The sequence below is a fragment of the Punica granatum genome, chromosome 1 (assembly GCF_007655135.1).
Source record: "Punica granatum isolate Tunisia-2019 chromosome 1, ASM765513v2, whole genome shotgun sequence".
NCBI lineage: Eukaryota > Viridiplantae > Streptophyta > Magnoliopsida > Myrtales > Lythraceae > Punica > Punica granatum.
In genome coordinates, this window is record NC_045127.1 from 49,678,980 (window position 1) to 49,691,612 (window position 12,633).

Genomic DNA, 12,633 nt, shown 5'->3' on the forward strand with positions numbered 1-12,633 from the left:
AAGGAAGGAGGGGTGAGAATGGGCGAATTTCTTTCCTGCCACCTTTAAAAGTTGTTTCTACTTTTTCTTGTGCACGTCCACATGTATGGCACAAATTGACAGAATAATAATGGCATGAATTTTGTGATCCAGAATTATGTATACCGCGTGTTCTCTAGACAAAATTAAAACTACATGACAAAACATGAGATGATGGAAAACCACATTTACTTTACCCACTCTAACCAAAATAGGACCAATTCATTGGGATTTATTAAGTTTTTAAATTTTCTTGTTAGTACAAGAAATACAAGGGACCATCAAATATATAGCATCTCCGAACATAGAGAGAAAACCTATAATACTACTGCGAAAGGGTAAAATTTGTGAAGAACAACAAATAAATGATTACTTGAGAATTACATACAAATAATGTCTATGTAAAGCCAATAAAGAACCTATAAATCAAAATGAAATGGGCACTTTATAAAAAATCATATACCTTTTGATGTAAAGGAATTCGACCATTGAGCTTTTGGAGCAACAAGATTAAAAATCTCCTGAAACATCTCAATAAATATGGGAGAATAATTTAAGAGGGTGAAGGGGAAGTTTGAATGATATCTTATACTAGGTATTTGGCTGTGCATTGCATGGGATTTTACTGCAAATATAATTATATTCACCTAATTCAACCTTTAATCGTTTTTAGTTCAATTTCAAAATTTTCACCTAATACTAGTCTTTTTTATCTTATCTGTTTGCATGGGTAATTTTTCTACAGAGAACCTTTAAATGTAAGATTATAATTCTTTCTTTTCCTTGTGGAGAATTATTATATTTTTCAAAATTGATTATAGTTCCATTTTGAATAAAATAGTTTTCATAAACTAAACAGGATCCAAAGTAGGGATAATTATGTTGTCATTTATGCACTTAAATGATTAATTTGTTATATATAATATAAATTTTATTTGCTATAACAAATTTTTCAACATAAATTTAAAACCTTAGGAGATTTATATTGCAATAGTCTAATACTATATTGAACTTTGTACTTATAATTTTTAGTTCTTTCATAGATCGTACAATTAACCTATCACTTGAAAATTAATTCTTTAATATTACCTATATAAATTCATTCAAATAAAATTTATTGTCTATATTTTTATTTTATAAAAATAAAATTTTCCAAATTGAGTGCAAAAATACTTAGATAAATTAATTCAAGTAAGTTTCTCTTCTAATTTTATTATTTTTAAATTAAATTTAATCAACATTAGATCTATAAGAATATATTATTTAGATATTGACTTTTCTAGTCCTGTATAAGTAAATATTTACCTTTTAACCCTATTTAGATGTTGATATGTATAGCCCTATAGCAATAAATATTTACCTTTCTAACACGATTTATTACATGGATTAGAACTTTATATATATATAGATTGGAGAATGAGCAATGATGTAACTTTTTATAATTATTCATTTCTCCAGTTTGGTAAAAAATTAGTATGCCATAAGTTTTGAGGATAATTTTGTAATTATCATAAGTTTTGAGACTATATTAAACAAAATATTTCCACTACGTTTGGTTTTGCAATCAAGTTTTTGAAATTTTAACTCTAACTTTAACTCTACTCACTATACCACAAAAATCAACAACACAATTATTACTTTTACTTTTTTCTTCAATTTTTTTAACTATTCAATGCAATTTTTAATATTAAATTCTCTTAAGGGTTTTTACCTCAAATAGCTCATAGTTTACCCGTTTTGTTAAATCTATCATATGTTTTTTTTATCAAATATATCCAATGGTTTACTTTTTGCATCAAATCTATCCCGACGTTATCTTTTCTATCAACATCTAATGGTCGTGCTGACGTGGCATGTGGAGGGATAATGGGCCACACTTGCCACATGGGCGCCACGTCAGCACTGCAGTTAGATGTCGACGGAAAAGATAACGCCGTGATATATTTAATATAAAAAGTAAACCATTAGATAGATTTGAGAAAAAAATAATAAATTTGACAAAACGGGTAAACTATGAGCCATTTTAGGTAAATTTCTCTTCTCTCAACTATCCATTACTTTTTCCACAATTCAACAATATAATCATTACTTTCTCTCAACTATTTATTACTTTTTCACACTTTTTTCTCATAAGTCAACAACACAATAATAGATAGTTGTTGAATTGTGGAAAAAGTAATTGATAGTTGAGAGAATTTAGTATTAAAAATCGAATTGAATGGTTAAAAAAATTGAAGAAAAAAAAGTAATAATTGTGTTGTTGATTTTTGTGGTGCAGTGAGTAGAGTTAAAATTTCAAAAACTTGATTGCAAAACCAAACGGGGTGTCAGAGTTGCATGGAATCGAGTGGAAGCACCATTCGAAATGATAGAAACGTTAGAATCGTTAGAATCGTTCCGAGTTTGACGTTTCTATGTTGGCTTGCCTTTTTTCTCTTTCCTCAGGCTTGTTTCGTCGTTCTCTCATGGGAAAGGTAAGAAAATCGCAGATTGAATGTTTTGATGCAGAGCAGTCATGGAGGCAGGGGCATATAACCCTAGTCTGCGAAGAAGAAGAAGAAGATGATCTAGGACAAGATGGGCCCATCTATTAGTGGACTTAACTGGCCCTACCCTAACTTATATATAGAAAAATAAAATAGAAAAAGCAAGGAAACACAAATTATATGGAAGAAGTGGAGCCCATAATTATTTTACTCATCCTGCCTTGGGGAAAAAAAAAGGTAGTACATAAAATTCATATAAATGGACTCAGGTTCACACGCGTGAGAGGACGTAGCCTAAATTTTATTATTTTACAAATGATAATTAAATAAATTATACCTTATAGCAATTTTAACCAAAAACTCATGTTGCTAATGACCTTACTAAAGTTGAGATTACATTATCTGAATTCAATTCAAATAAATTTTGTGTTTAAATATTGTTTAAATGTATTTCTTTACCTAAATAAACGTATATATATTGCAAAAGAACAATTTTCCTAATTTCATAAAATCTTACGATTTTACTATTCGACTCTGTGACCCCTCTTCCATTTTTACCTAGAAACTCGATTTTGACTATCTTGTAGAGGAGTAAATACAACTCTTTGAATGGTCACATCCTTTAGGTCACAATTACATCATCTTATCGAACATTCACATTTAGTCATAGATGAAATAAAAAATATATGTTTTTTTAATTTCCATCTATAATATAACTATAAGATTGGTTTATCTAATCAAATTACAGTTATCTCATTATAATTTTTAATTTATACTAAAAGCTATAATTTTTATAATAAAATAAGAAAATTAAGGGATGAGTGATTTTCATTTATCATAATGGGCACAAGGATCTCATAAAAATTGTTTCACTTTTATCGTATGAATAAATGAACATTAACCAAAGGTACAATTAATTCAAGAGTTTGTGTTAATTATGTAACGGAATAAAATTGTTATATTATTATCTAAGTGAGGGCGAAATTTTTTTAAAAAAAATTAAAGAAACACTTTAGTGGAAATCTTACTTTCATGTATAGAAATTACTTTAAATAAAGTAACTGAAAAAACACAAATAATCTACTGGTGTCCACTAAAGTAATATATTTAAAGTAATTTACTTAATATTTTAAATACTTTACTTGAATTAAAAGAAAAATTATTTGGAGTTTCCTTTTAAAAAGTTGGGTATATGTCATCTATTCATTGGTTACATATTGCATGTATCATACATGCATTTCGAGTAATTGCATCAAATGTATTGTAAAATTTTCACCGTCATTGACAATTCAAATTTCGTAGGAAAAATTCATATAAAAGAATATTACTAATCTATACTATCATATATAGTGAAAATTTCTGCATTTGGTCTCACTTTTAGTATTCAAAAACTGCCCATGTTATGTATTATTTGATTGATAAAGGCCATTAAATCAAGATAAAAAGAGTAAATGTCAAAAAAAAACATCAAAAGAGAGTTTAGCGTACTGACGCACGTCTTCGCTTGAAAATCAAGAGGTCTCAAATTCTATACTCGTTATGAGATTATCTGTGCTATTTTATTATGATGTTGGGATTTCTATTTTATTGTATTAGACCCATGAGCTTCCCCTTATTAGGATATTAGGATTTCTATTTCAAAAAAGGTATAGTGCCATGGCACATGCCCTTACCTTGTAACCTAGAGGTTCCAGGTTTAATACTCAATAGGACTACCTGTAACCCCTTTATTAACTACTAGTTGCACGTGCGATGCACGTGATAATTCATCTTTTATTGATAATATAGAAATTTATAGGGACATATGAAATAGAGGTACCAATAATAAAATATTTTAACTAAAAAACTCAATTATATAATTTCAAAATTTATATATATAAATTAGTACAAAGATAATATAGTTTTAACGATTTTAAAGAAATATTAATTGATCTACATCTATAAGATATTTACAATCATTAAAAAGTGCTGAAAATAATTAGCTTGCATTTGGTTTTCGAGTTGGATAAAATATCCAAATCAACTTGATTTTGTGCAATGATTGCAAGTGTTGACAAATATATTGATATGTGGGAATATAATATGTATGTATATATAAAGTGAAAGTAGATGGTGAATTTATCATTAAAAAATTAATTTTAAAAATGATTTGAAAAAGTATGAGTGCGAAAGTATTATTAAATTAAAGTTTAAACATGATTAGGAAAAAATTTGAATGAGAATGTATTATTAAATAGAAAAAAAGGATAAAAAATAATTATTATATTGTTGAATTTGTGGAAGACTAGAATTGAGTTGAGTAAAGTTGGATAATTATTCAAAAACCAAACAGAGCAGCCGCTTGTAAAGAATATCTAAATTATACTAAATTCTCGTATAAAAATATTCATGAAATAAAAGGAAATATTGGAGAATGTATGTATTGATTAATATAAAAGTTGGTACAAATTAAAACCTTCAAAAGATTTTATAAAAAAAAAACACTTTATGTTGCCACTTATAAAAAAGTAAAGTTTATGTTAAAAAGTCAAACATTTGTAACATTTACTAATAAATTTCTATATATATAATTGTCTAACATATCCTAGAGACTTTTTTAGGCTTATTACAATTTAATTAACTTAAAAAAGAAAAGAAACGACAGAAAGATAATGAAATCAAAATATTCATAGTAAATATAATTATGGTGTTATATAAACTATTCATTTAGTCCATAGAAAATTTAATTATCTATTGAATTCCATTGTCATATTCTTTTGAAAACTTATTTTTCATATGAAATAAACATAAATATATGTCCATTGTAATTTTATTTTGAATTAGAGTGCTATTAAAGCTGATTCTTTTAACTAATTTAATAAATGATCTAATCTGAGAAAAGAAATGTTTATCGAAATTTCATTTAGTGAAAAGAATATGAAAATATTCCTTAGTTTTAGATGTAAAGTAAATATTTTAAAATTTTTCCTTATTATTTTTAGATATCAAGATATGTCCATAAGTTTAAAGTAAATTAAGTCATCTAATTGAATTAAAAACCTGATGTTCTCATCTGTCAAGTGTACTTAAAAAAAGAAAATTAAATTAAATTATATACACATTGACTTAACCACTTTCTATCTATCTTCAGAGAACCAAATCAAGCTGATATTTCTTTATTATAAGAATTAATTCTGTTAGTTTCATGATGGTCGATGGATCTAGTAAGATTGGTTTAACTCAAGGACATGTTAGTTTATAGCTCTGGCCGATCTAATATATTATTCAATTCCAAAACTTGCTATTGGTTACATTAAACCTATACATATATTATAAGTTCGATTAATTCATTAGTTTAAGATTATTTGAAAGATATGTAGTAATATGGTATAATATTTGTGATGTATTGCGTGTAACTTAAAATTAAGCGTAAAAATTTTGCATGCGAAAAGGAAATATTTGATTGAAGATTTTATGAGGTAAAATTGAAAAAAAAATGCATTTTATTAAAGAAATAAGTTTTTTAAAAGAATTAAAAAAAGTGCATTATGGAAAAGAAAATTCTATCATTTAATCTCTAGAAAGGCACTATTCAATTGAATGGTCTTATTTGATGAAAAGCCACCATTAAAATGAAGTGTCATATTTCTGAATAATTAAGAGGTATTAATTAAAATATTTTTCATATGCATTTAAAGACTGTAATAGAGATTATAGGATTGTCCACATATATTGAATAAGCGCAATTTGTACTTATGAGAGGTGTCTAGATACATTAAAGGGCAACATGAAAATTATAGAAAATCGAGAAATACAAAAGTGAGCTTCACACTTTTATAATAAAAAAGGGTAAATTACAAAAAAAAACCCAAATTTTGTAAAAAGTCTCAGTTTTGTCCTAAATTTTGTTTTGTAACAAAAAAAAAATCATAAGTTTTCTAAAATGTCTCAAAAATGACATCCGTTATAACTTCCGTCAATTTTTGTTGCTAATGGTGGGTCCCTTTAACAGTCCACGTAGGTCACACATAGGCAAAAATTGACGGAAGTTATAACGGATGTCATTTTTGAGACATTTTAGAAAACTTATGGTTTTTTCTGTTACAAAACAAAATTTATGACAAAATTGAGACATTTTACAAAATTTGAATTTTTTTTTGTAATTTACCCTAAAATAAATTATGATTTTTATTTTATTATATTAGATTCATGATCATCCTATCTAACTGAAAAAAAATAATTACCCATCATTCGCCTCTCACTTGCTACTTTCTCTACCCCGCCCTTGCAATACATAGGCCACGTCAGCGCTTCTTGCAATTGAATCTGTTCTACCTTTTTTTTTTATATATTTAATAAAGTTTTAGTAGTGTGTGTAATATCGCATGTAACACTTGAACATCATTTTTCTAGTGGACTTTTGTCTCTGTCCCTTGCAAGTACCACTTGCACAGCACTATAAAATGCAACCCCTTCCATAAGGTTGGTTCAATAAAGTTGAAACCTTAAAGTTGTTCTTTACATTGTTTCAAGAAAAAATGGCTGTCACTATCGTGGCTTCACCACCCTTCATAATATTCCTCCTCTTTTTTGTAGCAAAACTCATGCATCTAAGAATTAATAGCAAACAACGCTTAATCAAGGCCCAGCTACCCCCGGGGCCTGTCCCCTGGCCTATCATCGGGTGCATACCTGAGATGCTACGGCGAAAACCAACGTTCAGGTGGATCCTTGGCTGGATGAAGGAGATGGACACTGACATTGCGTGCTTTCGCTTCGGGAATGTCCACGTGATCCCAGTGACTTGCCCCACGATTGCCCAAGAGTTCCTGAAGAAGCAAGATGCCGTTTTTGCTTCGAGGCCATTGTCTGTGGCTGCTGGCACCTTCAGTGGCGGATATAAAACCACCATTTTATCACCCTATGGAGAAACTTGGAAGAAAATGAGGAAGGTGTTAAACTCAGAAGTCGTTTCTCCGGCGAGGCACCAGTGGCTCCATGATAAAAGAATCATGGAAGCCGATAACCTAGTCTGGTAAATTATATATATATATGTACATATTTATAATTGGATGAACTGCACTTTGCTCAATTACCGAATTTTTGCTTGAACATTTGCTTAGTGGTCACTTATTAAGTACATTTTCTAATAGGTACATTTACAATCAGAGCAAAAACTTTGGGAGAGTGAACCTGAGAACTGCATGCCGGCAATATACCGGGAATGTGATGCGGAGATTAATGTTCAATCAGAGATATTTTGTAGAGAAGATCATCGATGATGGAGCTCCAACATCCCGGGAAGAGGAGCATGTGGAAGCTCTCTTCGAGACTCTAAGGTACCTCTATGCATTCTGCATATCAGACTACTTACCTTTCTTGGCAGGGCTTGATTTAGACGGCCATGAAAAGATTATTAAGGAAGTTCATGAGACCATTCTTAAGTACCATGAGCCTATAATAAGAGAGAGGATCCAAAAATGGAGGGAGGACGACGGTCGCAACTTCCGAGCGGAAAATGAGTTGGAAAAGATTGAGCCTCAGGACCTGCTCGATGTTCTGATTTCACTTAAGGACGCACGGGAGAAGCCTCTGCTTACACAGGAAGAGATTATAGCACAGACCTGGGTACGATATAGAATTAGCAAACCAGTTACTTCATTTCATTTTCCTCTTGCTCGAACAGTTGAATGACGGTTACGTTCTTGATTTGCTTGCAACATGCAAGCACATTAGTACGTTCAGAAAAGCGAAACATATTTTAATGTCAATTAATAACTAAAATTATGATACAGTATTTGATTGGAGTCGAAACGTGACAACTAATTGATAAGGGTATGTGCGTATATATTGTTATTTTAACTCTTCTGAAAGAGTGTGATTCTATTGAAGTAAAGACTCTATGTATAGATACTTTGCTGTAGTCGCAGGAATTCATATATATTAGATATTATTATTGCAGGAGATCATGATCGCGGGAATTGATAATCCAGCAAATGCAGTGGAATGGGCCATGGCAGAGATGATTAATAACCCTGAGATCCTCAGCAAGGCCGTGGAAGAAGTAGACAAGGTTGTGGGAAAAGAGAGACTTGTCCAGGAACAAGACATTCCTAACCTTAACTACATCAAGGCATGCGCTAGGGAAGCCTTTAGGCTTCATCCACTACATTCCTTCAACCCCCCGCATCTGTCCTTATCCGAGACCATTGTCGCTGGCTATCGTATCCCGAAGGGAAGCCACGTTATTCTAAGCCGAAGAGGACTAGGCAGAAATCCTAAAGTCTGGGACAGGCCACTGGAATTCAAACCAGAGAGGCACCTCTTTAACGGAGGCAATGCAAATAGGTGCAATGGCTCCCCCGAGGAGGTTTTGCTCACGGAGCCTAACCTGAGATTCATATCCTTTAGCACAGGGCGTCGAGGCTGTATCGGGATAACTCTTGGGACAGTTATGACGGTAATGCTACTTGCAAGGATTGTTCAGGGATTTTCGTGGATGAAGCCGCCGGAACTATCAAATATTAGCCTCAAAGAGTCAGATCGCGATTTGTCGCTGGCCAATCCGTTGGCCCTATGTGCTGAACCTCGCGTGCCTTCACATCTTTACGTACCCATAATTAACGAGTGAGATTATATCTATGCTAGAGTGAGGTTAATTATCGAAATACGTGACCTTCAATAATATAAAAATAAATAAATCCTCTGAGAATGGAATATTATGTTGTGATATGCGAGTATGGAATATTATGTTGTGATACGCGTTATACTCTGGAAAGAGGTTTCGGGGTTGATATTTAGCAGTGGAATTTTCTGTATGCATTTGTTTAGCTTTCCATTTATATGTACGAAATAATCATGTACACAATGCAAGCGAAAGTATTATAAGTTGATGCATTATTTTAAATGAATCCTCGTTGCTATATAAATATAAAAATAATGTGTGTTTCATTTTTCAATGATAGTATATTTCTAAGTGACTTTTGTTTATTTTTTCAGATTTCATAGTATTTCATTTATTAATTTTTATATTCAATTTAAAATTTAGGATTAAAAATAAAAAAATCAAAACATTGATACTTATAAATAAATATAAATGATAAAAAAATTTCTAAAAGTAGGCTTTTTATAGGTGGTAGGTAAAAATTATGTATATATAATAGTTCACAAATTCAACTATCAAAAGTATGTGAGAGTTATTTCTCTTATTTAATTAAAATTGGTATATTGAAATAAGAAATGGAAAGAAACATGGTGAAAAGAAAATCAAGTGGTCCTATATAGCCAACCCTCTAACAGTAGCAAGCAATCCTTCAATCTCCCATTTATCTGTGATCAATTTTTCATACTTCTAATATATTCTCACCAATTTCTTAGGATAGCTTCGCTAGTTCCCGTATTTTTTTGGGTTATAAGGAACGCCAATGAGCCTAGTATAATGAAAATTAAAATCTTAGATATCTAATAATAGAGTACAGATAGTCTCATATAATACCTTCGAACTTTTTGATTACTGGGCGAGTTTATGCATCACTGCACTGCACCCTCTTTGATACAAGTTCTAGTAATTTACTCGTTTGTACATAAGAAAGGTGCACCTCCATGAATATATTCTTTACAAATACATAAAGAAAGATTATTCACCTGCTCAATTTTGTTAAACTACTCTCTTTTATCATCATCCAAGGAGACACCACTTAGAACCGCTTCTTTTATTTAAACAGATCATTGTAAGTTGATTGATGCTTATACCATACGCTGCATTAAAAATCGAATTTCCTCAAGGGCATCCAATAATTGGGACAAAGTGTCCTATTCAACCCCAAAAATTACCTCGTCATGTTTTATTTAAATTTTACCTTTGTTCTTAAATTTTAAAACAACCTCCTAATTATATTACATGCTTAAAAATCAAGAGTTGCATAATAGAAAGTTTTTTTAACGGAGACCTAACGCAACGCATGGGCGACTGCTTGGAGCAGAAGCTGATGAAGAGAAGAATAAGATGATAGGGGAGGCCACCACGGCTCGAATTAATAAAGAAAAATTGTAGAAAGGAAAACGCCGGTGAAGGGGTTCATGCGAGAGCTGACATTTTTATTTCAAATAGCATACATATACTTACATGCTCATATATAGATATATACTATATTCAGGTTAGTGGAGAAAAAAAAATGAAAGGGAAGCAAGGGACCCCACGGGGCCCTCATTTCTCCCCCAAGCTTCCACCGCCTTAGTATCCATTCATTTATTTTATTTTCTTTTCTTTCCTTCTCTGGTCGGTTTCAATGGGGAAGAAGAAAAAGAAACAGAGCAAGAGAGAAACAGAGAGAAAAAGAGAGAGAGAGCTCTGTCCGAGAGAAAACAAGAGAGTGGGAGAAAGGGAGCGAGAACTCGACCGAGAAAGCTCGGGGTTGCAACTTACGAAGAAGAGGGACAAGGGAAGTCAAGAGGGCGATGAGGATAGGGCATGCGGGAGTGTAATGAGGACAAGGAGAACGACCTGAGAGGGAGTTGAGCTCGAAATCGAAATTTTTCATCCATGGTGTTCAGGGGTTGAGGACACCAATATTGTGCATCCTAAAGGTCAAGTTGATGAACCATTTTGGGTGTTCGATGAGTTAGGAGTTAAACTAACAGAACAAGAGACTTTTTGGACATTAGGTATCAACTCGGAAGATTAGGTAGGAACGTTAGTTATTTGATACATATTATTTTTGTATAGGATGTATTTGAATATGTTACGATCTGAAACTTTTTTGTAATTGATTTAGTAATGTAGTTGAGAAAAATTACTCTCTTTCGAGATGTAGATATACATACATACATATATATATATATATATTAGATATTGCTGGATTGGTTATATGTTTTTTAGAGTAGTGAAAAACGGATTTTATAAGAATAGTTTATATGATAATGGATATCGATGAAATATAGGAAGAAATTCAGCTGAAATTTCGGATCGTGACAGTTCAACAGTGGGACCTCATTGGCAAGCACTCCTCCCCCTCCCTCACCCTCAATTAGGGTAGCTGGACAATGACAATTGAGGTCCCTAGCGACGGCTAGACCCCATCACTGGTCACCCTCCTATTGAGGTTATATTGAGAAACTCTCTCAAACTTCATGTGGGCAAGCACAATCTTATATGTACTCTCTGATATAATTGAGGGCCGAGACCTGCTTTATAATTGGACTGCGACAGTGCGTCCATTCACTAACTTGATGTGCCGAATGCAATGGATTGCATTCCCATCAGTTCGGTAGGACAAAGAAGCTTTTGGTTCAAAGATGTCGGTAAGCCTTTTTCTTGCTTTCTCCCTTCATTTTCCTTTCTTGCATGTCTTGGCTGAATATTGGACTTACAAAGATTTCAAATTCAACGGGTTCACCAGCAGCATTATTTCGATAATACGAACTGATGGCATCACACAGCGCATCGTGTTTTTCTTGATCTCCATCTTATTAGCCGTCCCGTGTGTTTTAAGATATATTCCTATGGATATATCATAATCTCCACGCTTAGGCACATGTACCGAGTACTAATTTTTTTTTATTTTGGTTTAAATCTGTTTTTATGCCTCGTAAAATTTTGAGATAAACACCATCGTTTTTAAATAAAAGTTCGACATTTTAGGGGGCGTTTGATTTCAGAGTTAAAGTAACTTTGATTTTGATTTTGATTTTGATTTTGATTTTGATTTTGGAAAAAGACAAATGTGATGGTATTATAAATTTGACTCGGGAAACGTGTGTTTTTGTTGTTTAGTGGGTAAAGTTAAAATCAAAATCACGATTCTAAAATCAGTTTCAAATTTCATCAGAACCGCAGTCAAACAACATTTCTCAGGTACGTGCAACAATAGTGTAAATTACTTCTGTAAGAAAGAAAGAGAAAAAAGAAAAAAAAACAAGAAGAAGAAGAAGAACAAATGACTTTACGAGGAAAAGAAACTCATTTCTAGTCATCGTGGGATCAATAGGAGAAAAAGATAATGAAGAAAATATATACACAAGATGGAGAAGAGTATTAAAGATATTTTATATATCTGAAGAAATTAAATAATATCATGTCTCAATATATGAGATATTCGAAGCTTGTTTGGCATTACTCTATTCAATTTTGTATATATATATATATATAATT

General features: G+C 31.7%; 1 protein-coding gene across 1 annotated transcript; it reads left to right on the forward strand.

Moving 5' to 3' along the window:
* Positions 1–6,992: 6,992 nt before the first annotated feature.
* Positions 6,993–9,383, forward strand: LOC116196375 (tyrosine N-monooxygenase-like). Its single transcript, XM_031526060.1, has 3 exons — positions 6,993–7,518; positions 7,637–8,111; positions 8,446–9,383. The coding sequence occupies exons 1-3, from the start codon at positions 7,022–7,024 to the stop codon at positions 9,112–9,114; spliced, it is 1,641 nt and encodes a 546-aa protein (XP_031381920.1). The 5' UTR covers positions 6,993–7,021; the 3' UTR covers positions 9,115–9,383.
* Positions 9,384–12,633: the final 3,250 nt, after the last annotated feature.

Coding starts and splice junctions, on each gene's coding strand:
- LOC116196375 (XM_031526060.1), top strand. CDS start 7,022: ATGGCTGTCACTATCGTGGCTTCACCACCCTTCATAATATTCCTCCTC. Junction 7,519..7,636: donor GAAGCCGATAACCTAGTCTG/GTAAATTATATA, acceptor ATTTTCTAATAG/GTACATTTACAATCAGAGCA. Junction 8,112..8,445: donor AGATTATAGCACAGACCTGG/GTACGATATAGA, acceptor TTATTATTGCAG/GAGATCATGATCGCGGGAAT.